The sequence below is a fragment of the Gallus gallus genome, chromosome 6 (genome assembly GCF_016699485.2).
Source record: "Gallus gallus isolate bGalGal1 chromosome 6, bGalGal1.mat.broiler.GRCg7b, whole genome shotgun sequence".
In the NCBI taxonomy this organism is placed as follows: Eukaryota; Metazoa; Chordata; class Aves; order Galliformes; family Phasianidae; genus Gallus; species Gallus gallus.
Window position 1 is genome coordinate 33,740,942 of NC_052537.1, and position 25,905 is coordinate 33,766,846.

Consider the following 25,905-nt stretch of genomic DNA (forward strand, 5'->3'; position numbering starts at 1 on the left):
TTGGGATGCTTTCTGGCTTCCTCATCACAGAGCTTCTTGGCATTGGTCCTCACAGAAATCTGCTAGCCCTGGTGTGGGCAGGGGAGGACCCAGCCCACTGCTGTCTGGGCACGTGGAATTGGGTTGCCATGCAGGGGTTCATGGTGACTTGGGGGCACAAAAAATCTTCTGCTCCTTCTGGCCCAGTCTGCTCACTTTTTCTTTAGCTTTCTGTGAAGGAAAAATCCTGGTACAGTGTGACGATGTGTAAACATTTGCAAACTCAAGTAAATAAAAATAAAGTGATGGGAGAACTTATCAGTCCCTGGAACAGATTTCCATGCATTTCCATTTCTGGTTTATGACACACCCAATTGTTTTTCAGACTTTATGAAAACAAAGGAGAGGCAGACTTCAGGGAGTCTTTGCTGCAGCTCTTTAAGTCCATCAATGAGATGATGAGCAGCATCTCCGATCAGACCGTCATAGTGAAGGTATGTGGGATACAGCTCTCCATCTTGGCTTTTGTGTCCTCAGCTGTAATTAGGCAGTTGATAAAGCCTGTGTTGTAATTGTGCCCAGAAACGTATTTACCTCTTACTTAATTAATGCTTAGTGCTTCTAACAGAGGGTTTGTGACTGCATAAAGAATGCGTTTCAAACAAGTTTACTTACATTGCTGCAAATACGTCACTTTGAATTTAAATCAGGTAATAATGGATAACCTTATCTTCAAGGTATTTTTAAGTCATTGTTTTTCAGATACTGATGTTGTATCCTTATGCACTTATTTATATCCTAGGCTGTTCAGGTAGGTAGTATCAGAAGCCCTAGTGCATACTTCTGTGTGGCAAATCAGGAGTGAGTCAGGCTGCAAACTCTGCCTCCGGTTCCACCTTTTCCCTTTAATGCGGTGCCTACTCGTGGTAGAGTTGACTGGCTCGTGGATTTGGGAATGTGGTCTCCAGCCCTTAATGGAAAGGCTATTAATATGGCAGAACCATTAATAGGTAAATCGTCTAGCCCTGTAATTTAGAGCAGTCGGAGGTCAGTGTGTCAAAACCAGTCTCACATTTTTTTTTTCAGTGAATTTCTTTCACTTTGGATAAGCTTAGCGACTGTAGTAAACACGTTTGATGAGCTGCACCTTGAAGTTCTCCCTGTGAGTCCTAACAGAAGGTATAAAAGGATGCACCTCTTGACCCAACTGTGCTGAATCGGTTAGAAGATGATAAGAAAGGAGCTAAGAACTGGGGTTGAATGTGGGAATAATATGACCTTTCCTGCTCAGGTGTGTAGTAGCTGTATGTTAGAAGAATTTTATATAGCAGCCAGGAGGCAAAGAAAACAGTGGCAAAGCACAGTGCCTGTGCAAGAGGAAGCTCTGGTGTGGAGTGGGAAAACACTTGGTTCAACACTTGGTCCTGTATAGCTGGTCTCAGGCTTGTGATGTTATGCAGAGCACATGGCAAAAATAGACAGTGGGAAATAAGGCCTATGTGTTGGAATATTTTGATTTGCAAGTGAGGATTCAGACTAACATCTGATAACAAAATAGGGATATGACATTATTCGAGTTAGCTGCTTTTTCGTTCTCTTTTAGAGCATCTACCTCAAGTGGAAATTGCTAAGTTTGAGTCACGACCTGCATGTGCTGCAGATGGGATGTTTGCAGGTTATGAGGACTGAATATAAGGTTTATTTCCTGAGACTCATTTGTGAGGGCCACTTCAGAATGCAAATGAATGTGAACTTTTAAAATTATTTTCCTAACATTATTATGCCTTGAAGAAAAATACTGAATGAAAAGGCACTCCCGAAATCAAGTTTGTTGTGTTCACCTGGGGGGAAAAGATGACAGAATTCCTAGCAAAGGGGACAGAAATCACACTGCATCAGTGTCCATCCCAGTCTGTGCTTCACACACAGGTTACTGCAGTGTTGGGCAAAGTGCACCCACTCTGCAGCTGGTGGTGTAAGTGTGTGGGTGGATGAGACGGCCACAGATCAGTGGGAGGCTGAGCAAGAAGAGTACTTGTGGGTGCCTTTCAGCATCCTCCACAGCCTTTCACTTATTATTCATTCATTGCTTTCATCTCCTTGGGACTCTAATTACCTAGCTCTTAGAATATGTAATTGTTGGTATTGACTTTCTGCAGCTTGTGAGATTGCTCTTATTATGTTTGAGTATCCACTGAAGCGCTGCAATTCTTTCAGCAGCTAGAACTTTGTGTTTCCATTACAAAGGATAGGTGTATGATGTGCTTGCTTTGTTGGGTGGTGTTTTTGAAAGGCAGTGGGTATGGCTTCTGCAGAGCGATCTGCTGCTGGACAAACATGTTGGAGCCCTGGGAGAGTGTCAGTAACCATGGAAAGCAGGCATGCTGTTACAGGCTTCATTCTGCTTTGCTATCAGTGACCTGGGCTGGGGAGCTAAGTACTGTGCCAGCAGTGAGGAACGTCAGGAGGACCTCGTGAAACTGAGAGGGCACCAATGTGAGCTTCAGAGTAGACAGATGTATGGCAGTGCATCTTAGGAAGGAGTGCAGTAACGCTTGTATGATGCTCTGCTTGGTGTTGGCAGCTGCAGTGCAGGAGGGGCACTTGGTGTTGTAGCTAGCAGCTTGCTGGGGCCATCAGTTTGGAGTGCGGTGGCCAGGGGATGTCAGCCAGAAAGGCTGAGGGTCAGGTCTGCCTTCTGGCTGTTACATAGCCCTGCTGGAAGCCCACACTGAGTGTTGGCTGCTGTTCTGGTCCATAGCTCTGGGCCATGAGTGACTGAAGGACAGGCATGACGCAGCCTCCAGAGGATGCTGAAGCAGCCAGGAGGTGAGGTGGGATCTCCCATGGCTACAGTTGGAGTCTGAGTGCTGTGCTGGCTGGCCCAGTGGGGTTGCAGCTGGAATTCCCTGGGTTGAAGTTGCACAGAAAACTAATGTAGATAGCAGGTGAGTTGTTGGCTGGGGATGTTCTTCAGTTCAGATCAGTAGATCCAGCTTTGTCACTTTCAGGCTATTATATATATATATACTTTTAACATACACTTACTTAGCTTTCTCAAAGTATGTGAAATAAGTCTGTTTGGAGAGATAAGAAGTTGAAAAGACCTACACAGAAAATTAAGATGCTTCACATTAAAAGAGGTAGGTACTTAGTTCCCAAATTTGAGTATTTCTGTTTCTCCTTTTTAATGCTTCTTGATAGTTTATCGACATGAAGCAGAACTTCCACTGCAGTGGTTTTATGAAATGGTTACAACTTTTCCCTTTGGATTGGCTCTACTGATCTTTTTTGTTGTTGTTTTTTATTTCTTCCCAACGTATCTGTGAAGGGAGGAGCCTTCAGGCTGACATTGTGTGGGGGAGAATGAATGACCGGAGTCTTGCATTCCTGGGAAGAATTACTCTTTATCTATTCAAATATTTATGTCCTCGTGGAAGCTGATGAGCTGTCCCTGACTGTTGCTCAGCTCTTCAGTTACTTCATAATTTGCATCTAAACTGCCCCTCTTTTTTTTATTGATGCGTGCAAGGCCTTGAAAAGTAACAAGTTTAATCAAAAGAAAACTGCCTGAATTGTACAAGGATTTAGGGCTGCTTTGCTGGCCTGGCTGCAGGTTTGGGCTTGGAGGAGACAAAACCATGAGTGTTTTTGTGGAGAGCTGGTAGCACAGGGCTGTCCCGAAGAGCCAAATGTCGATCTGGAGATGGGAGAAGCATTTCTGTGCCCATCTGCCACTGCTTCTGGTGGTGCTGTCAGAGCAGGTGCCCTGGAGGGAGCCGGTTCCTACCCCACTTTATTGCTGCTGTTAAAGAGGAGCTGCTCGCCTGATGTTTAGTGTTTGTGTTTGCAGTTGGTGGCTTAATACTTAGAGGGAAAAAAAATGTTTCTTCACAGTGTGGAGATGAGTGGCCATTTGTATAGCAAAATAGTATTTTAGAAGCATTACCAACACTTTAAATTCGAGTTGTGGGTCTTCAGCTACATACTTTTTACTAATAGTAGCTAAAAGCTCATGCAGAGCTTTTGTTGGCATCTTCAGCTCCTGGTGGGCTCGCAGAATCACACAACTGCGGGGGTTGGTAGGGACCTCAAGAAGTCATCAAGTCCAACCCCCCTGCCAAAGCAGCTCTCTATAGAGGTTGCACAGGTCAGTGTCTGGACAGGTCTTGAATATCTCCATAGAAGGAGACTCTACAGCCTCTCTGGGCAGTCTGTGCTCCATCACAAGTGCTCCATCACCCTCACTGTAAAGAAGTACTTCTGCATGTTAGTATAGAACTTCCTATGTTCCAGTTTGAGGCCATTACTCCTTGTCCTATTGCCACACACCACCAAGGAGAAGAGCCTGGCCTCATCCATTTGCCTCCCACCTCCCTTTGGATATTTATAAACATTTATCAGATCCCCAATCCTCAAATACATTGCAATTAAAACACTGAGAGGCAAGAAAGAATTTAAAAGAGAATATTTTATCCTAGGCAATGAATGGTCAATCCAAGCATGATATAAATTTGTGTTTAACGTGAAACTCATTATAGTTAGTTACCTGAGTAGACCATTTCTTTTCTTTCGCATCAGTGTTGGCCATAGCTGAGGCAGTCATTCAGGGGCCACCTTTCCTCCTTGCTTTTTTAGGTGTGCAGTTGTCCAAACTGGAGAGGGAAATGAAAATGCTGATCTGAGCTGGCAGATGTTCCAGGTCATCATCTCACTGCAGTCTTTCCTGCATGATGAGTAGCAATGGGCTGCAGTAATACTCTCTCTGTACATTAAGCTGTTTGCTTTTTCAAGTATCGATTTGATTTTAGGAATTATTTGTTGAAGGTGTGCAGTATTGGATGCTTATATGTACTTCTAATGGTTACATGTGTAGAGAGCTTTCCTGATTTTTGTTCCTCTTTTCTGCTAATTGGTGCATGATAATTATTTCCTTAACCTTTTGCTGTTTAAGTGTGAGCTCAGCCGAAGCCTAACACGATGTTTTAAGTTCAGATAAATATGCAAATGTTTCCTAGTCATGTATTCTTGCATCTCTTTGGAACAAGAGCAGTCAAATCAGCTGCATTGAAATTATGGGTACTGTCTGATTTAGGCAGTGTTTGGATGAAGGAGCTGAACTGTTCTCAGCAGGGTTCTTGCACTTTGCTTGAATGTTTGCTGTTTGTGTGGCTTTGTGCTGTGGTTCAGGACTGCATATATAGGCAGGCAGGAGAGTTAGTTCTGTGCTTTAAATGATATTGATAAAGTAGGCGTGTATGTAAAAATTATCCCCTAATGTGACCACAGAGAACTGGAGCAGAAGATGATAGCCTTCCTCTAATGAGAATTCTCTTGTGTGTGTGGTTTCTATAACGCTTGTCACTTTTAACAAATAATACATGTTCTAAGTATCCATGGTTTAGTTTTCCCTAATAATAAGCACTTACTGCTAAAACCACAGAAAAGTATTTAAAGGGAGAAATGCATTCCAGGCTGCTCAGGTTGTGCTCGTCAGCAGGAGAAAACAAAGCAGGCTGTGCTGGGCTGCAGGGCTTTTCCAACAGGTTCAATATTTTATGACCATCATTTAAAATGAATTGAGTGCCAAAATGCATCCATGCACTAAGGTTTCTCTTTTCTTAGGGACCTGCATGGAGACGTCTGTTGTTCCTCTGATAACTGATGTGCTGATCTCGTGATGGTGCTTTATGCTGTTTTGCACTGAATGTTATGCCAGAGGCGTGGGCTCACTTGTGACTTGGAACGAATGATTATTGCAGACTCGGGCAATCCAAAAGTAGATTTTAGGCATTCCTGGAAATCGTTTCATCCAGCTGCTGACCAGGCTTAATTTGGCTGGCTTTATGAGATTTGCAGCCAGGGATAATGCTTGTGTAGAAGGTGTGTGCTTTCTGTTCAGCGACAGAATAGATGAAAATTAACAGTAAAGTCATGTACAGATTGCATAGATAAAAGAAATTTATTACTTCATCAAACAAAAGAGTTCATAAAGTTATACTGTATTTGGCAAAGAAATTTTATGCTTAATTTTGAGAATAGCTGAGAATAGCTGCACTCTTTGAAATGAATGACTTTACAAATGGCACTTCTAAATCAGGTATTTTTGCTTTTATGTAGTACAAAGAGGTATAGCCAAGACAGAAAGCTGTAGTATACTGCTCTGAATGCCTTTTGTTTTAAACTTTGCAAATATCATTTGTTCAATCTAATGACATCGTGAAGTTAGTGCTGCAGTTTCCTTACCTGCTGCTGTAAAGAGGCTCTTGTTACTGTATTCTTAAATTTATTTTAAACGCCGTGTCAGTATAAGCCCCAGAGTGGAATGGAAGATGGAATTTGCTTTGTTTTTATTTGTATATCACAGGCTGGTTTTGTTATTGCAGCAGTCATTTCTGTTTAGTCTTAATGACAGGATTGTTCAGCATTCCCAACTTCAAAATAAAAGTAAGTTAATAAAACTTCCATCTGCTTTTATCTATTACTCAAAATGAAATCAGAAGCGGCTTTCAGGTCCTTAGCAAAACTGCCACTTGTCATATTAGTGTGCTTTAAGAAGACAGAGTGTTTATGCACACTGTGTCATGCCAAGAGGCAGAAGGATGCTGAGGCAAAGCAGTGCCATGCTTTTGGTCCTCTTAGCATATTGGTGTTAATGCGTCAGCTTGGAGATGAGGTATGTAGGATATTTTTCCAAATGGCATGCAGAATGGGATGTAGTTGCACTAGTCTTGTACTTCCTAAATGTGTATCTCAGTGCATGTGCTTATGCTGATGTGCCCTTCGTTAAGGCTGAATTTTAAGTCATGGAAACTCCTTGAGCCTTTAGACTGAAGGAAAGCGTTGGTTGCTTGATAAGTCCAATTCCTTACGTTTTCTTGCCTTGTAATTGAACCCATCAGGCAATGAGGGGCCGTGGCAGTGGGCACTGAAGGGGGATATGTCCTCTGCTGTTCAGAGGGACTGGGACCACGATTAGAAAGTGTTTGCTGTGCGCTTGGTCTTGTTCATTCTGGCCTTATAACTGTGTGCGCGTTTCTTTGCTTTCCCTTCCTTCCCCCAACTGATCTTTTGATAGAAACCATCACCGAATTCTTCTTCACCGTGAAACAAAATCTGCGTTGTTTAGGTGCCAACTCTCAAGGTGCTTAGCAAAATACACTCAGCTGTAAAATGCATTGATGTGCTTAAGATGAGTCCCATCTTAAAGATTGCAAAGGATGGCTGTTTTGCATGGAGAAGTGGTTGCGATGATTTAGGAAGCAAGCTGCAATTATTCTGTGAACTAATGAAAACCTAGGGGTCCTGTGTATTGGACTTGGAGAGAACTGTGACCATCAGTTATTGCTCAGATTATTTAATGCAAAGCTTTGCCATTTCTGCACCTTTTTATTATTCCTCTGTGAGGTTTGTTTTCTTTTCCTAACTACCTTCTGGTTTAGAAGGACACCCCTTGAAGTGCTGCACTCTTTGACTCAGCACTTCCACGACCATTCGCCCTTCACCAATGGTTCTTGCTAAACCATGTCCCTCAACACAACATCCAAAGATGATCATAAAGGGAAAATAAACACCTGTGTGAGTACACAGCTCTGTGTATGGCTTTGTGGTGGTAAAGGGGGGGAGAAGGTACGATACCAACACTTCATTGTCTACTGGGCTGACCTGAGCTTGCTGAAGTCATGCTGCTGCTGCTCCTTGGCTCACACCTGAGTCATGTTCAGGGAGTGAAATCCCAGTCATACCCCCACGATCAATATAACGGTGAGCACACAGGGATCTTGAACACAGCTACAGTAAAAACGTGTCCGTTGTTGTCATGATGCACTGTTCCTTCTGGTTATTCTTCCCCCTCACTAGTTTAGTGTCTTGTAGTACTTAAAATAAGTTGTTTTGTAACTTGATGGAGGGGAGGTAGTAATACTTCACCACTGTTGGTTTTCACAGGGGGTCTGGGTAGTAAAATAATTCATGCAGCCCAGCTTGAAGCTCTGTGTAATTGTCAGTGAAGTCTCTGAGACTGTTATTTCCAGGTTTGTATGTTTATTTAAAGTGGTCACATTGCAATACAGCAAAAATCTTGTTTGGTTAATAAGGAAATGCTTAAATATTTATTTTTTTTCCCTAACGCTTTGGATTTTGAATTGTCTTAGGCATCACTACCTTCCTGTGAAAGTAAGGTTTTGCTTTTCGTGGCCATGTGCTCCTTGCAGAGATGAGGAGTTTGAGCCTTTGTCCACTGCTGATATCAAGAGCAGAGAGTGATCTAATTTAATTTTATATAGTACAAAGAGATGTATCCAAGACAGAAACCTGCAGCATAGTATTTTGAATACATTTCAGTGGGGGCAAAAATAAAGATTGATTGCTTTCTTTTCCTCCCTGATGTTATATTAAAAGATAGGAATAGTTAATTTGCTGAATTTAACATTCCTCACTTGCATACTGTGGTATGTGGGGACATCCAGCACCGCAGTTGTGCTGCTGCTGATGAAGGATCTGCTTTCAGCTGCAACTTCTAACAGTGAAAGCTGTGCTGAATGCTGCTCTCTTGCAAGGGTGAGTATCAGCTGGGCTGTTTTAGAATACCTTTGGCTTACACAGTTACAAACCTCTTCCTGCGGCTACCAGCACCACTGTACTGCCTGTTATGTAACCGAGTCAGCTGAGATTACAAATTGGAATATATACTTTCACAGTTTTCTGAAAATCTGGAGATGCTGAACTTGAATCAGTTTGTCCACAAAGCGGAACGAAGGGGCTGATAATTGTTGTAACTAAAGGCTTTTAATTGATGTTTTAAACAGCTTTGCCTAACAGTGCTTCGTTTAAGTCATTAAAGTGTTAATTTTAATGGTTGTGCCAGCACAGTGTGCAATTTTAATTGAAGATATAAAATGAAAGCTCTTTTTTTTTTAGTGTGTTACTAAACATTTATTGCTACATGCATTTGAATGATAAGCAAATAAAAACAGAGCGATGGCTGCGGTTTATAACTGGTCATTAGAGCCCTCATCCATCAAAACACATAAGCCTGTACATAATGGGACTATTTGCATAATTACAGTTATGAGCTTGATTTCTGAGCATGTAAGTAGTCCTTTAAGCATACGTGGAAGTGTTTGACAATCAAGCTCAGCAGTTTCAATGGGCTGTGAATAGGAATGGGAACGCTTGGAAATTTGTGTCCAACCCATGACATGTTTGTTCTCTGCTCGTGTAAAACTGGTCAGCAGGCATTGAAATATGTCCTTTGTTTGTCACTTGGGACAGTCTGACAGATGTCATCGTCTCGTGAAGCATTCATTCTGTAGATGCAGCCCATTGGTGCCTTATGAATTCATATCTTTTTTTTTTCTCCTTATCCTCAATCCACTTTTTCTGTGAATGGTTCTGCTGGGTAGAAACAAACCAACCCACCACATTTCTTTAACAAAAAGTAAAAACAGAATTGAATCAACCCTTCTTTAAGCACACGTTGGTGGGCAGTGCTGGGTGCTGACTCAGTCCCGGTTGATGGACTGAATTTGAGGACGCAATTGAGCATGGGCCATAAAATCTTCACTCTGTCATTTTTTTTTGCCCTGCTCTGGCAGTATTTCTTCAACAGTGAATTCTAAGTGGAAACCAAGTTTGTATCTTCACGTTGCAGAAGAAGCTGTGAGCTGATCAGAAGATGAGTGTGGAGTACACTGAAGTTTACATAATGCAATATTTTACCCAGAATTTTGTGTAGCTGCTAACACAGGGTGCTTTCCTCCGGGTTGTCTGCCATTGCCAGGGCCACGTTCGGTGGTCACGTGCAGCCACGTGGCCACGGTTTGGAACAGCAAGGTCTAGAAATTCCTAAGGAACCTGGCAGTGCTTTATTACCAAAGGGAAAAGGTTGCCTGTCCTTGTGTTGCGGGTACGCTTCTGGATGTGGGTATACACCTTCCTTAACCATCGAACTAAAATCATTTTAGTCTGCCTTTTTATTGGGAGATATGTAAATGAACAACTGCTTCATACATTATTCAAGAGATGACATTTTGTATCAGTGATACCTCTTTCTAATCTTATCTAAAGATATGCAAATGATTTAATTAAAATAATTATACTGTATAATATACCTGAACTTCACTCTTAAATAGTACGTATTAATCATTAATGGTACTTGTTCATATTTTTAGTTGGAAAGACGATTAAGATATTTGATTGATAGTGGGCTCTAAACAGCTTTTCCCTTTTTGCTGAACAGCTGGGACTGAGCTGGCCCTTGTGACTGTAATCAGTTGACCTACTGCATGTGAGGACAGTATAATTTGGTTTAAAAATACTAATGTTGTGGCAGAAATGTGTAGTAGTTTGAAAACAGACAGGTAGCTTTGTGTGTACCTATGGGGCAGTATTCCTCAAGTTTGTTTTCACATGCTCTTCTTCCTACTGTTAAGAACTGTTGATTAAACAGAAGTACTCTGTTGAATTTGTCTGACCTTAGAGTTGTATACCATGATCACTTGTCACATCCTTAAGAGTAAAAAAGAATTGGTAGAGAAATCATAAAGGCTTCTCTTCCTTCCCAATGCAAAAGGATGGGGATTACATGGTGCTGTCATGGATGGAAACTGCAAATCCTGAGCAGTAAGCACAGAAGTGCCTGGTGAGGAATTAATCATTCCCCCTTTTGTGGCAGCAACACGTCTGCAATCACTCTTTGATGTTATCAATAAAATGCAGAGCAAAGCAAATTCAGTCTGGCAGTTGTGGGTTGTATTGGAACTACTGTATTTCTTTCTGGCCTGGCACAATGGGGGTCGAGAGCTGGGGAACCTTGGTTAGAATAGTGCATGTGGATAAGGACTAAAACCAAAAATCACTTCTGGATGAGAATTCCTTTGGTTAGAATATTTTCTCATCTTTGATGTTAAAAAAAAAAAAAAAAAAAAGGCTGAAAAGCATCTCATTGTGCATGTAGGAAGAGGGGGAAGCGGGGTGAAATAATTTGCAAGTGAAGCAAAACTAAAAACAACTTTGTTAATTATTGTTTAGGCAACATGAGTTTTGGCTTTGGTGTTACTGGAGAGCAGTTCACTGCTGTCTAACCAAACGTGTTCTGCCATGTTATATTCCATTGTTGGGCTGTAATTTTTCCTGACTAGGTTTTGGCTCTTGATGGATTTAAGAGGATGTTTGCAATAGAGATAAGTTATTGACTACTGACTTTTTTTTTTTTTAATCTTAAAACAAAATGGATTGGAATGACTATGAGTTGTGAAAACATTTAATATGTGTGTTGGTAGGACTTGTGTCTTATGAGAGATGGAGCGACTACTGCAAGATCAAGGGGGAATTAAATAACTCCAGATACATTAGTGATGACAAAGAAGGGAAAAATGACAGTGACATGGTTTTGCTTGATTTTTTAAGCACTGGAAGGAAAGTTAAACCCAAACAAATACAAAATGGCTATTGAGAGGGGTGTCCAGCTCCATAGAGGATGGGGAGAAGTGATGAAGGGAGTGTAACACAAATGTTGAGTCCCAGGGTGCTGAGGGGTTTCCTTAATGGGCTGTTAAGAGCTCATCCATCTCCAATTTTGATGGAAGCTATCAGTCTTCCCAGCTCTTCTTTTGCTCCTTCTCTCTTCTAGGCCTATTCAATCCTAACATTTTCATTTTCCTTGAGTTTTGAGGTTGAGTGACTTATCTCTGGAAGAACAGGCTGAGAGCGAGTTACAGGGCTCAGCTGAAGGCACAGGGTATAGTTAAGCCAAAGCAATTACGCACATGTGATTCTGTTCTTGCTGTCTTCCCATCTGAATGAAGGAGGCGTGAATTTCAGTCTTCCTGTTCTCTTTTTTTCTTCTTTTTTCAGGGAGCAGCACTTAAATACTTGCCAGCTATTGTCAATGATGTGAAATTAGTATTTGATCCAAAAGAACTTAGGTAAGTAATTAATTGAGTGTACTGTGCACTTTATGTAGCACTAGTCTGTACAATAATGCATATTATATATTTAAAAAAAAAAAGGTAGTTCTTAATACGTTATTTTGTCAGTATTCTGTTGGCTTGAAGCACGGAGGCAATGAAATGTGATTGCCTGAGATGTTTTATCACCTTTTTCCTACAAGTAGTTGCCGGGCTATGCAGATATCCCATTTGTAGTAATGTGTGGCATTGAGTTTTGACACGTCTTGACAAATTTTGCAGTCCTGACTACTAAAGCCATATAATGAGACATCAAGAATTATCAGTCAATAACTGACAACAAAACGCTCAAACTGTAAGCTTGATGCATCGCTGTTTGAATTACAAACTTGATGTAAATAATAACTCTGCTTTTGTTCACTGAGCCTTATTTATGGATGGACATTTCAGTAGCTTATAAATACATTTTTCTATTTACAACTTAGAGCACTCCTGTTATAGAAAATTGTTTTGCAACAAAAAGACAATAGGGAAACCAAATCTATGATGATTGAAGTGGGGAGGCAATAGCACAGACAACTGAAACTTGAAATACAGAATCTGAAGTGAAACACCAGAAAATGGTATAAAACTGAGATGAAAGGGAGGGGGCAAAAGGAAAAGATGAAAAAAGTAAAGAGAGGAGTATCAGAAAAGTGTGAATCATCTTTGAAGTTTATAACTTGGTTGTTTGGGGTAAAAAAAGAAGTTTGTCCTGAGGTGTGTAGTTGTCTATGTAGTTTTGTGCTATCTAGTTGTGTTGTTTGCAGTATTACATATTACATAAAATTGTGTTGTTTGCAATATTACATATACATAAAATTACATATTTTTGGGAGTGTTTGCTATATTTTTACTTGTCCCTTTCTATCTAGCAAACTTTTTACTGAATTCATCCTCAACGTTCCCGTGAGCCGGCTGACCATTCAGAAGCTCTACTGTCTGATCGAAATAGTTCACAGTGACCTCTTCACACAGCACGGTAAGCAGCAGCTTTGTGACTGAAGTTGTCACATTACTCATTGCCTCCAGACTTCTGCTGGTGGAAGTTCTGTCCTTGCTGCCAAATGCAGCGGAGGTTGCACCCAATTAAGGTTGTTCCATTAGCAGGATGGGAAGATTTGAAGTAAGTGAGGGAATGCTAATTGACGCTTGCTGCAGGTTAGAGATCATAAAGAGGTGAAAGCAAATACTAATTTTTCATTTAAGAGGGCACTAAGCATCCAGTGTTACTGGCACGTGTTATAACTTTGTTTATTTTATCAAAATCTATTAATTCAGCTTTTGTGCTCAGTGAAGTTTTACAGAAACAGTGGCTGTTCTCAACATCCATCTTTTCTGAAGCATTTGTCTTTCCCTGTAAGCTGGATCTTAGGGGAAGTAAAGCAACACAAACCCTTTGGTTTCTCCTCCTCTCCTTTTACACTGTGGAAGATCACTTCAACTGGTGTCTCACAGAGTTCTTCATTTGCAGTGAAGCATTTTATTCATTTCTAGATGACTGCAGGTTAAACTACCCTAAACTAAGTGTTTTTGTACTGTCAGAAGGAGCTAATGAGGGAGCAAATAGGCAATGGTTCAACCATAAAGGAACTGTGAAAGGACTCTTCTGTGGATCAGAATTGCTGGTGATGTGATTAAAAAAAATATATATGTATTGGTGGGTTGGTTCTGTACAGCCAGGTCGTATCCCCAGTAGCATCTAACCACAGCTGTGTATCTCTTGCTGGATCTTATAGTTATATCTTCTTACAATTAGTTTTTTAAAATAAAACATGTAGAAGCCAACCCAATCTGTGCTTCCCGTGCTCCCTAAATTCACAAAGCATTGTGCTTTGGCACCTGGTGCAATCCAGCAGTATTGCTAGAAGGTAGAGTACCGTGCTGCCCAGATTGCTGTGTGCATCCCAGCATTGGGTGCTCGTTCCCCCCTAGCTGCAGTTCTGAGATGAGGTGTGACACAGGGGGACGTGGGGGCAGAGGGGCACGACTGTGCCACCTCCACCATCTGGCACTGTATGTCTGTGCACCACCCTTCCTCCCATGTGCTTCTTCATGTCCTCATGTAGTCTCCTGTACCAATAAACAAAGCATTATCTTAAATGCTCCTTGTGCCACAGGTAGTTCTGTATAATGCGTATGCTTGGAGAATGGATTGTACCAGAAACCTTTTGTAAACACTTGAAAATAAATTAAGCGAATAGCCACAGTGGTTAAACCTGGACTCTCCTTGCTCTGTGGGTTTGAGTTCTTATTACTAAAAATGAAGTTCTGCTGCCTCTCCTGCTTCTCATTTATCCAAACAATTTAAACTAATAGCCAGTATTTTCATGTAAGTACCAGTCTGGTGCTGTACCATATCACAGAAATGAGATTTTCTTGTCTAATAAGTGGTACAAGACTGTGGGCCTGCAGGAAAGCTCGAAGACGTACTGAAAATCAAACAGCATTTCATCAGTGGTGGTTTTTTTATTTTAATTTTTTTTTTGAGAGAGAGAGAATGGTCTGATCTGTGCCCTGAGAGACAAGGAAGATTTATCTGTGGTGTCTCAAGAAGAATTAAAATTGAAAATACAGGAAATTGTGAAGCTTGAAGGATGCAGGGATGGGGGTGCGTGTGCAATTCTTTGCGAGGAGTTCTGCTGTAAGGGTGTGGCGTGCCGGATGGTTCAGTGGTCTGTGTGAAACCTGAAGAGTTTGGGGTGGTGGATAAGGATACGCTGTGGCATTTTGCTTTGTATGTCTTTTAAAACTGTATTGCAGATCCTTTTAAAAAAAACTTGTTCAGTTGCTTTCTGGTTACGTTGCATGTCGTCTATTTGTTCCATTCTGAAGTTCAAGGTAATGCATCTGCTTTGCAAATGTTGTGTTTACTTTCATTAAGACTTCTTCAGCCTTGGCAGGAACATCCTGGGCAATCTTTATATTTTGCTGCTGTTGTCCTAACAGTGCTTCATAATGGAGGCCTTTGAACCAAAGGAAAGAAGAGAAATCAGTATGTGACTATGCAGTCAAAGCACTGTTAAACAGAAAGTGGAAGTGTGTGTCTATTTGTGTGTAAGTAATTGAACAGAGTAAGAGCCAGATGCCTTCAAGGAACACTTATTTATCTATTTGTGGCCCTTATTCCTTTATCAAATACACGCACGGCAGCAAGGAATGTAATCTTTCCAAGCTCGTGCTTGCTTACAGAGGCCAACAGGTAGAAGCCAATTCTCTGTACAGACTGAATCTATCAGACCTTCACACTTCTGTTGTCTGTGCTCAAAACTGCAAATGTTCAAATATCCCACAAAAGATACGTTTCTTTAGAGCAGCACCTGCAACAGAACGTCGTAAATGTCTTCTGTGTTTCACAGAATCACAGAATGGCTTGGGTTGGAAGGGACCTCAAGGGTCATGAAGCTCCATCCCCCCCACCACATGCAGGGCCACCAACCTCCACATTTAATACCAGCCCAGGCTGCTCAGGGTCCCATCCAACCTGGCCTTGAACGCCTCAAGGGATGGACGGGGCATCCACAGCCTCTCTGTGCAGCTGTTCCAGCACCTCACCACTCTCATAGGAAAGAACTTAAACGTGTGTTTAAACGTATGTGTGAATGTATAAGCTGGAGCACAGAAGTTTCCTAAGAACTGAATGCACGGTCTCAGTTCTAAACGTGCAACTAGTTAGTTTGCAGCTTAATGAAGTGTCTTATCCTTGGAAATGTCAAACTTTTGGTTTTGTGTAAATAATGATTTATCTGATCTGTTCCGTCCTGTAGAGATGTTTGTATTCTCAATTGCTTTGTTTTACAAATGACTTGCAGCTAATTACCAAGTGAGCTGTGTGGCTGCTGTATTAAATAGCCAGGAAATCGAGTGATTTCTCCATTAGGAAATGGTTTGGCTGCTAAGTATTAGTGGAGAGCATCTAGCATTTATAAAACTTCTTACCCTTTAATTATGACTACACTTAGAGTCCTCCACTCCACGCTGTGTAGTAGAAGCATGGTTATTGAGCAGAGGGGTTTTTTGGCCACGTAAACTAAATGAACCATAAAGCAAAGAAATACATTTATCAGCGTCCCTCTAAATGAAATATTTTATATAGACAGAAATTTATTGTGTGTATTTAGCTTCAGCAAAGCTCCCATGTCAGTGTTTCGCTGGAGCTTTGCTTGGATGCTCCTAAGTTGATGATGCCTCCTGAGCATCCTTTTATAAAGATTAATATTTTATTCTCGCTGCATGCTCCTGTGTCATTAATCACTGGGGGCTGGACTTGTGCAGCAGAGAGTGAACAGATGTCGAATTACTGTTGTCTGTAATCATTGTGCATCATACTCGTGAGCTATCTTCACAGCTGGCTTTTGAGCAGGAGACTAATGCCGTAGGCTCCTGATTTCTCTGGCCTTGCCATTAATCAGTGCCAGGAGGTGTTTGTGACCGGCAGGGTGAGGAAGGTTAACTTCCCCTCTGCTCTGCTTGTAAATAATCACGAGGTAGTTGATCAATGCAGTGTTTTTCAAAGTAGTTTATGGCAAAGGAGGTACTTAAAATCTTGTCGCAGTGTGGAGCGAATTACCATAGTAGAGATGTGTCGAAATATTTACCTGTATGCATACATACATAAATAGAGTTGTGTGTTGGTGAGTTCCCTCAAGATTTTGCTGCCTGGTGATGCTTGTGTTTTTTACTGGAAGTAGCTAGAAAATTGTGAAGCTGCTGGTGGAACTGTTGCAGCAGCAGCTGCTGCTTTGGCTCGGAAGCTGGGATGTGCAGTGTGACGGAGCACTGGGGACAGTGGGACATGGCTGTGTGATGAGAGGCAGTGAGGGACACCCCTTGGCCCACCGGTGCCCCAAAGTAGGCCTTGAACAGCCATCAGAGAAAGGGAAATAAGTAAACATCATTCAGTACATAAAAAGGAATTTGTTACGATCAGATGATGACTGTCGTGAAGTACCCATCTGATTTTAGCCATGACCTTTGTCTTTCCAACTGGCAGTATTCGTTCCTTTTTGCTTATTGCAAAGCCATCTCTATATTAATATTTTTCCTTTGGCTTAAAGCTTCCATTAGTAGTTAGAGGGCCAAGTAAACTCAAGGAAGGTTTCACAGTCTTGGTGCTTTACCCATCTCTTGGGTTGTTATTTTTCTTAATCTGAGAAGAGTCTGACTTGTTTTATTGGGTGACCAAGTAGTCAGGGCACCTCTTCACTGTGTTTTATCCTCCCATGTTCTGCAGCAGCTACAAACAGAACAGCAGATGTTAAGCAGTCAGTGTGTAGGATGGCAGAGAGCCAGGAGGTGCTGCTTGAGGAGCACTGTCAGATCTTCCAGGAGAAGTATAGGCTGCGTGACTCCCAGTGAAGTGCTTTGACGAATCAATTAGTTTTGCCTTCCTCAGAAATTCAGCCTGATCACCTGCTCTGCTGATCAACGTGTATTCCAGGCAGTCAGTCCCAGAGGTGACGTAGCTTCAATTTTTGCCTTCTGGATGCATGCAGATATTAAATTGATCTTTGACCATTCTCTACTAGTGGGGCTTAGCAGGAACATGTATGACTTAATTATTGGCATTAGTAAGTTATTAAATGTTGATTCACCTTGTAGGCTTTACAAAGCCCCATTAGCATGCCTTTGCTGGAACACTTAGCAACCGTGTGGCAGAACTTTGTCTTTCCCTTGTGTTTGGTGGAAGGAGTGTGCTGCACCACTGTTTTTGTTGGTTTTTTTCTTAGAAGCATATAATTAATCACAGAATGGCTTAGGTTGGAGGCGATATTAGAGATGTCTAGTTCCAACTCTCCTGCTATGGGCAGAGTATATCTGCCTTTGCTTCTTTCCAAGTCTGTCTGGTGATTTATGTCATGTAAGAGTGGCCCAGGTACTGAAACAAGGAAGGGAATGGCTTTGGGCTAGGAGGGAATGGTCAAGGGCTGCAGCAGCTTCCATCTAAGGCAGAGGTTTAAAGCAAATACAAAACAGTGATGATATCAGTATGCTGATGGTGAGTCACCATCATGAGGCAGAAAAACTCTTTGCAGTGCCAGACCTTCATTCAGCTTCAGCATCCCTTTCAGTTTGAGGAGATGCTATTATTCAGCTAAGGTGGCACAGCTGAAGTAAGTGACAGCTACCAGTTGCTTCAAATGCATGTATTTCATTGTCTGCCTTATTAGGGTGGTTTAGAGACTTCATGTTTGTATAAGCAGCTGTAGATCATTACTTAATAAACGTTCTGGTAAATAATCTCATTCCGTGCCATTTGTTGTGCTTTTGTGCCTTTAGCCACCAGAGTGAGGTAGAATCTCAAAGACTTATCTCAGTTCCCAGCACTGTTTGGGTCAGTTCTGTTTAGCCACAGAGGTCTCCACCTCCTTGCTTTTAATATCTATACGGATTTATGAATAATATAGCTGTAAACATAATGGGAACTGATGATGATGATGTTTCTCCAAAATTAGATTTGTTCCTCTTGTAATCCAGTTTTCTTCTCCTTAATGGGTAAGTCATAATGGAAATGAATATGAGAGGATGTGATGCTGTGGCTAGATGGATTTCTTCATGTAAATACATTGCAGGCTTTAGTGCCTGTTTCTTGAGGGAAAAATTTAACAAATGCACCGTGGTTTTGCTCTTTTTGGAGTTATGAAGCTGGTGGTTAAATGACCGAAAAGTAATTAGATAGGAAAAATTCCACACTGAAGAAACTGACTCTTGAAAGTGTTCTTCCTTAGAATGAGAGCCCACTTGTGCATCCCTAGTGAACACCTACGTGCAGCAGTCACTTGAGGCTGAAGAACATTTCTCTTGAACTGCTGAAGCTGGATGTGCTTGTACTCCATTTGTTCTCATTCTGCAAGCACGAGTCCACGACGCAGGATAAAGATGTTGCTGTTTTAGTTCCTCTCTAACATAGTCTTGAGATGAAGTGCTCTCTATGCTGCATTGTAGCGTGTTTCTCTTGGTTATTTTTTTTATGCCATTGACTATTATTTTTCCCCATTGTGCAGTTTCTGAGGGCAAAAGTCTACCCTTTTGGTGGGGTATCTTGTTGGAGTTGGTAGTTGCTCCAGCAATAACTGGTTCCTCTCCTTTGGGCATGGAAGTACTGGGCTGGGGATGGAGGGAGCTCACTCCTTTGAGCACGGAGGATACATGCTTGATACAACCATGCAGAAGGCAGATATCTGGCTATGCAGCCTCTCCTTAAGGAAAGAGTTTGCTCTAGTGAACAGATGCCATGTCCCGGTGTTCTCTCTATGTACACTAAGCCACTTTGCACATTATACTTTCATTAGATGTATGAAATGTTGTGTGGTGTTTTGTAAGTCTGGGTAATTGCTGTTCTTAAGCATGGGCAGTTAAGGTCATGAGACTATTCAAGCACTTTGCTCAGCTGGGGCAGAAATGGGGAGGTAGCATTTGTCTGAGCCTTCTTAGCTTAACTTTCATTTGCTTATATATTTTTTTCCAGGTTTTTATGGTTTGGATTGAAATGCAGCTGAAATATATCTTCTTCCTATTTTTTTTGGGGGGGGGCTTAAGCAGTCACTGGAGCGGGTTGGCTGCATAGGTAATACTGTGCATTTATTTACTGCTGTGTATGTAATCTTATGTCTTGTGTGCAGACTGCAGGGAAATCTTGCTGCCAACAATGACAGATCAGCTCAAGTATCACTTGGAAAGACAAGAAGATTTGGAGGCTTGTTGCCAATTGCTGAGTAACATCCTGGAAGTGCTTTACAAGAAAGATGTGGTTAGTATCTCATGTTTCTATGAAGATTAGCATTTAAAAGAAATGAATCTTAGCAGATCTGATTCAGCAGGTAACTCCTGATGACTTAGATTCCTTTCTGTCTCCTTACCCTTCTCTTTTAAGACTTCTTTTTAGGTATACAATGACGAGGATGTTTTCCCTGACATCCTGTGATGTTTTGTATTGTTTCTGAGGCAACTCCAATCACCACTGCAGTCTGAGAACACTTTTACAGATGCTTGTTAGTGAGTAGGATACATATGATTGAGAGATAAACCTCTCTTACACAGTGTTGTGCCTCTGCCTGATGGGAAGTACTGGAAATCCCCATCCACCCAAGCATTTTGGGAAATGCACGTTTGAATGATATTGAAGGTGGCCCTGAAGGTGCATGTTTGTGAACATCTAGTTTTATGAGTTCAGCAAACTTATTTAACTTCTTAAAATGCTGTTTACAGTTACATAATAGAATTCTACACCTTAGTAAGAAATAACATGGATTACTGCTCGATCATCCTTGTGCATCTCTTCCAGCTCAGGGTATTTGGCTATTCTGTGGGTAGGTGACTGCTTCTGCATGAGTGCTACAGCTAATGTAGTGGTCTTACAGAAATGGGAATGGTTTTAAACTGAGACAGGGGAGGTTTAGGTTGGATATGAGGAGGCAATTTTTCCCCCAGAGGGTGGTGACGCACTGAACAGGTTGCCCAAGGAGGCTGTGGATGCCCCATCCCTGCAGGCATTCAAGGCCAGGCTGGATGTGGCTCTGGGCAGCCTGGTCTGCTGGTTGGTGACCCTGCACATAGCAGGGGGTTGGAACTGGATGAGCACTGTGCTCCTTTTCAACTCAGGCCATTCTGTGATTCTTTGAAATGTCGAGCAGCTGCACCTGCAAACCTGTGAGTGCTCTGGGCAGGCGTGCAGATGTGCAGCTTGCATAACAGTCCTTCTGTCTTTTCCTGACTTTGCACGAATATGCAAATGTCGCTGCTTTGCTGGAGAACTGTAATCATTTGATGCTGTCTTAAAGAAGCTGTGGCTGCTGAGGCTGCTGCCTGAACCTTCAGCTGTGTGTAGAAGTATCCACTCCTTCAGCTGGAAAGGACCACTTGGGGTCACCTGCTCACATAGTACCTAGCATCTTGTTTGACTGTTTTTTGGGAAGCAAAAAAAGAAACAAAAACTGATTTTATTTCTTTTTTGAAGTAGTGCTGTGTGAGTGCTTCAGAGGGTAGGTTATTTTCAAAAGTGGATTTGTTTTTGACAGCCTGGCTGCTTCCTGTCAGTCTGTGTTGACTGCCTTTCTTCCCGTGGCAGCAGGCAACCTGCAGCCCTCCCATCTCTGGAGCTGAGCCCAGAGCTGCCCCACGTGGCTGCTGATGGAGAAGGGAGCAGGGAGTGGAAGCAAACTGCAAGCGAGGAGGAACACAAAGTAAAATGAGAAATAGACAGGAGCAGCACAAGTGCAAGGCATGTGGAGAGGAGGAGGATCTTTGAGATCAGGGATAGCCAAAAGGTAGAGCAGGGTGCTGAGATGCACGTGTCTCAGAAGATGCTGGAATACCATCTGGAATTGGAATAGCACTGGAATGGGCTCCCCAGGGAGGTGGTTGAGTCACCATCCCTGGATGTGTTTAAAAACTATTTGAATGTGGTGCTCAGGGACGTGATTTAGCAGAGGGCTGTTAGAGTTGGGGTAGTATGGTTAGGTTGTGGTTGGACTCGATGAGCTTTAAGATCTTTTCCAACCTGAGCAATTTTATGATTCTATGCTCTTTGTACCAGAATTATAAGCTCTATCCCAAAGACATATCTGTCAGCAGTGGGAAGAAAAATCATATTGCAGCGGTGGTTATGTGTTTATGTACAGATGATGGATCGGTCTTTGAATATTCAAATGCATTCTTCATATATGCAAGTTTACCTTCGGTAATTAAGCATAGTGAAATGATAAGATGCAGGTTACGTGGATCCAAGGGCAAGAAAGAAAATGGATCATCAGAGTCTTTGAACAGTAGTTGAGAAGCCACACAAAGATGCTGCTTTATTTAGATAACCGTGTGGGAAAATGCTTCCAAATGTTGGCTGTGGCACTGTTGCATGTTTCCATCTCACAGATTTCTTTAGGAAGTCCTTCAGACTAATGAAAACTACCCCTGTTTATGAAGTTTAGAAAGCTGTAGCAGTACTACTAATACATTTATTAATAAAATATGTAAATAAGACTTTGCTCTTTTTAAAAAACAAATACAGATTAATTTTCTGCTTTTGATCAACAGAAGTACTGTTTTATCTCTTTCACAAGAGAGGTTGTTTTAACTCAAATGTTTGCTCTTCTATTGGTATACCTAGTTGAGACTGATTCATTCTTTTTCCTTAGGGGCCGACACAACGACATGTCCAGATAATCATGGAAAAGCTTCTGAGGACGGTAAATAGAACAGTCATTTCCATGGGACGTGATTCAGAGCTCATCGTAAGTGTCTCCTGATGTAAACTGAAATACCTTTGTCGCATCTTTCTGAACCTGAATGTAATAGGATTTGAATCCCAGGTGATCCAAAGCAATCAAAACCTTCTGTAACTGTGTGTGTTCAGTAAGCAGTAGAGCGTTGGCTTGTAGTTTGTCTGTAGCATGTATAAGGGGAGAGGAAAAGTTCTGGTCAAACTGGACTGGGCTTTCCATCTGTCTGAGTGGCTGACCTCGTGTTCTGCATTCGAGCTGCTTGGATTCAGTACGATGCATTGATTTGTTGCTGTCATTAAACCCACTTGATCTGTTCTTTTTAAAAAAAACAAAGCACGTATCTGCTAGTCCAGTGGGAGTCCACTAGCACTTTTTCTTTGTTTCTGATCTCCCTTTTCTTTTCCTATTTTATTTCTCTGTGTAATTGCACACATCAATGTTTCACTTTTTATTACAAAGTGCTTTTTCCTCTTTGCATCTTATTATCTACTGCTGTCTCATTTACTTGGTATGTAGCAATGCAGAATGCTTGCAGACAGAAGCAAGTTTAGTTCTTTTATGCCTCCTCCCCTAACTTTTTCCTCCTGTCTTCCATTTCTATCATTTTGATTTGCAGTAATAGTTTTTTTTGTCATAAAAAAGTGACAGTGGATCATCACATCCATTGCTGGAGCAATAGGCAGTGAGAATCAGCTTTCTTGCAGAATGTTGTTGGATCGGGTTGTAGTAACAGTGGAGAAAATCATAATTTCGTATCTTGTTTTCCTTTATGCATTACCACTACATTAAAATACCCGTGTGCTCTGGGGCACAGAGCTTTGCACTTCTTCCTCCAGTTGTGGAGTAGTTGCAGTCTTTTAAGACATACACGTGGGAAACTTTTTCGGTTGCATTATATTGAAATGTTGATTATTCCTTTTGCTTTTAACAAACAGCACTTGAAATTTCTACTGTGCATACTTGAGCTAAGTACAGTTGTATTAGAAATATGGGCAGTGATCATGAATGCAGCTTGCTTGCAGGCACTCTATCTGTGCACGCCGTAATTGTGTAATGAGTATTAGCAGGCCCAAGTATTTGCACGAAGTACTGAGCTTGAAATTCAGTCTTGCTGCAAGAATCCTCCCATGATCAACTGGTAATTCATTTTTGTAGTGCCAACTAAGGAGGCAGAGTTGAATGCAACCCATAATTAGCAGGTGGAAACCCAACCCTTCCTGGGTTAGTGTCAGGTTGAAATTTTGCCTTTTCTTTTATCACTACCAGAATTGTTTTACACAGAATTCGTATTGGAGAATTGTTCCTGCAGGATGAGAAGAAGGAAGGAGGAGTTTAAAAATGAGTGATAGTTGAAATAATAACTTTTTCATAAGTAGTAAAATCAGGGCATGTGCATATGCAATTTGCTTCTTATGTAAGTACTGGCATTCTGCAGTTGGCATGCTTTCACCTTGAAGCAATAGTAATGTCGTCTTCAACTGAAGAGCTGATGTTTACTTCTCTAGAAGAGAACTACCTACCTGCTTGGGTCCTGCTTTGATTAGCTCTGGCAAATGGGAGCAGCAGTGCTGTTCATATTTGGATCTTGATTCTAATTGCTGTGGCTCATGAGATCTCTGAACTGTGTGATCACTGGGGGTAAATACTGAAGGCATTTGCTTTGTAGATATTGTTCCTATTGAAATTACTTGCAGGGTGCCGGTGCTTGTGGGGCTGGGGATGTGCTGTGTGAGATGTCCTGCATTAGTGAGCAGAAGTCTCCAGTGTAGCTTCAGGTTGCTGGATGTGCTAATGTAAGAGGAATGTGGGATACTGAATTTACTGTTGCAGGAGGGTGTGCAATTAGAGCTTATTACAGATTCTATACTTAATTACAGTAGCTTTCTCCCCAGTATAACATTCAGATAGGGCTTTGTATGTCTGGTACTGATATGGCTGTTACCAGGTCAGTTTCTTTGGAGAAACAGTGAGGAAAAATGAATGGGCTGTAGTTCCCACTTGACCAAATCCTGTCCTTTGCGGTAGGCAGGGATGTGGGCACATACAGCGCTGTGAGGACCCACATGGGAACATGGTGAGACTTGTTTCTCTGTAGGACTTACCAGCATTCCTCATTGGTCCAGGAAACGAGAGAGGATTTTGTTAACTTTTGTCATATTTCAGTGTGAATATGGGTACAAAGCTTCCAAAGGTTTTCGTGCTTCTGGCCGCTTGCAGGGGTTGGTGCGGTGAAAGCAGTGAATTTATGGACTTGGAAATCAGCGTTTGTTCCCCACTTGCCACATCAGATAGATTTCAAGATGAAAAAAGTCAGATCGCCATTTTAGCAGTTGTTATTTCCGAGTGTGGTTTCTGTTCTGGAAGTCTCACTTGGGTGATTGTGCTTGATCTCTTTGCTAACCGAAGCAGAGCTGCTGTGTGAGTTTTTCTCAGTGAAGGTGAGACCTGGAGACAACTTCTAAGAATTCTCATCACAGCTACAGCTGGTTACTAACAGTTAGAATTTGAAAAGGTAATTTTGGCCTTGTAAGTGACCTGGGTATTGGAAGGAGCAAAATTGTACCTCCTGTACAATCTCTTGTCCCTTCCAACACCGTTCCTGACCCACTCTTTACTGATCTCTGCCTTTGGTGAGCAGTGCAGTGCAATCTGTGCCACGGAGGGGAAAGCACAGCAGCAGCCCTGAGTTGTTTGTTGTGAGCTTTGGGCTGCCCCATCCTTTGAGTGCACGGAGCTCACCCCGCCTGCAGGGCTCTAGGAACTCATCAGCTAGATCATGAAGCCTTCCCTCCTCCAACACATGTTGCCTTAAGAAGGGAAAGTGAGCATATTTCCTTGGCTCTTTCTGTGAGTGTGATGTTAAATAATCTCTTCTCTTGCCTATCAAAAAAAAAAAAAAAATGCAGCGCTCTGAGTCAGTGTTTTACGGCCTCCAGTAAATCAGCACTGACCACGGTAGGTGCAGAATGAATCACAACTGCTCTCAGCTTCCATGTGCTCAGCAGCTCGGAGCACTGCTCGCTTACAAAGCCGAGAAGGACTTAGAAAGCCAAACTCTCATTTCAGAGAGATCACCCAGATGGGGTTTTTGGATTGCTACCTGGATGGCTTTTGAAAGACCCTTCAGGTGGCAGATCTGTGGAAATGTAGGGTTGTTGTCTGTTAAGAAGGCAATCTGGGTTCCTTTACAAGCCATGTTCCATGTTGCTAGAGTGAAGATGTAGCTTGGAGGGGGTAGGAAGTGGCTGTGCTCAGGCAAGGGTGTCTGAGGAGCTCTGACCATTGCTGGGTCTCTGGTGAAAAGCCAGTTGAACACCCACAGTGACACCAGTGCCTCTAAATTCCCTTGGGCTGTGTGACAGGGGAGCAGTGGGCAGGAGGGGGCTTTGTGGCTCTAGCACTGGGTGGAGTGTTTCCCATGGAGCTTCTCTTTCTCCTTGTATTTTGGAAAAAAAAAATGCAGTGAAACCAAAAACTGAAGAGCTGCAAAAATGATCAGGTATCAATGTGAAAGACTTCAGCCATCTGGTATTAATGGAAGGTTCATTGTTGCTGCTCAGATATGGTAGGAGAGAATCTCTGCAGGGTGGAAATGACACCGGGCGAAGGGAAGAAGTGGAACTGATGACAGCATGGGAACAAGAAGTGTAAAACAGCAGAGCACAGCACTGATGTGAGGAGGGAAGACAGTGGTGGATGCTGTCTGCTGTCTTTTCAAGACAGGGATGCCTTTCCAGATGTGAAATTGGCGTTATTGATGG

The 25,905-nt window shown here is 42.0% G+C and overlaps 1 protein-coding gene across 7 annotated transcripts in view; it reads left to right on the top strand.

Moving 5' to 3' along the window:
* DOCK1 (dedicator of cytokinesis 1) overlaps positions 1-25,905 on the top strand; it is a 275,550-nt gene that overhangs the window by 59,975 nt on the left and 189,670 nt on the right. For all 7 annotated transcript variants that reach the window (XM_046943088.1, XM_046943087.1, XM_040702563.2 and 4 more), the window contains 5 exons: positions 365-473; positions 11,836-11,906; positions 12,803-12,909; positions 19,550-19,677; positions 22,058-22,153. In XM_046943088.1, the coding sequence (XP_046799044.1) occupies positions 365-473; positions 11,836-11,906; positions 12,803-12,909; positions 19,550-19,677; positions 22,058-22,153 (511 nt within the window). The remainder of the gene's footprint in view (positions 1-364; positions 474-11,835; positions 11,907-12,802; positions 12,910-19,549; positions 19,678-22,057; positions 22,154-25,905) is intronic.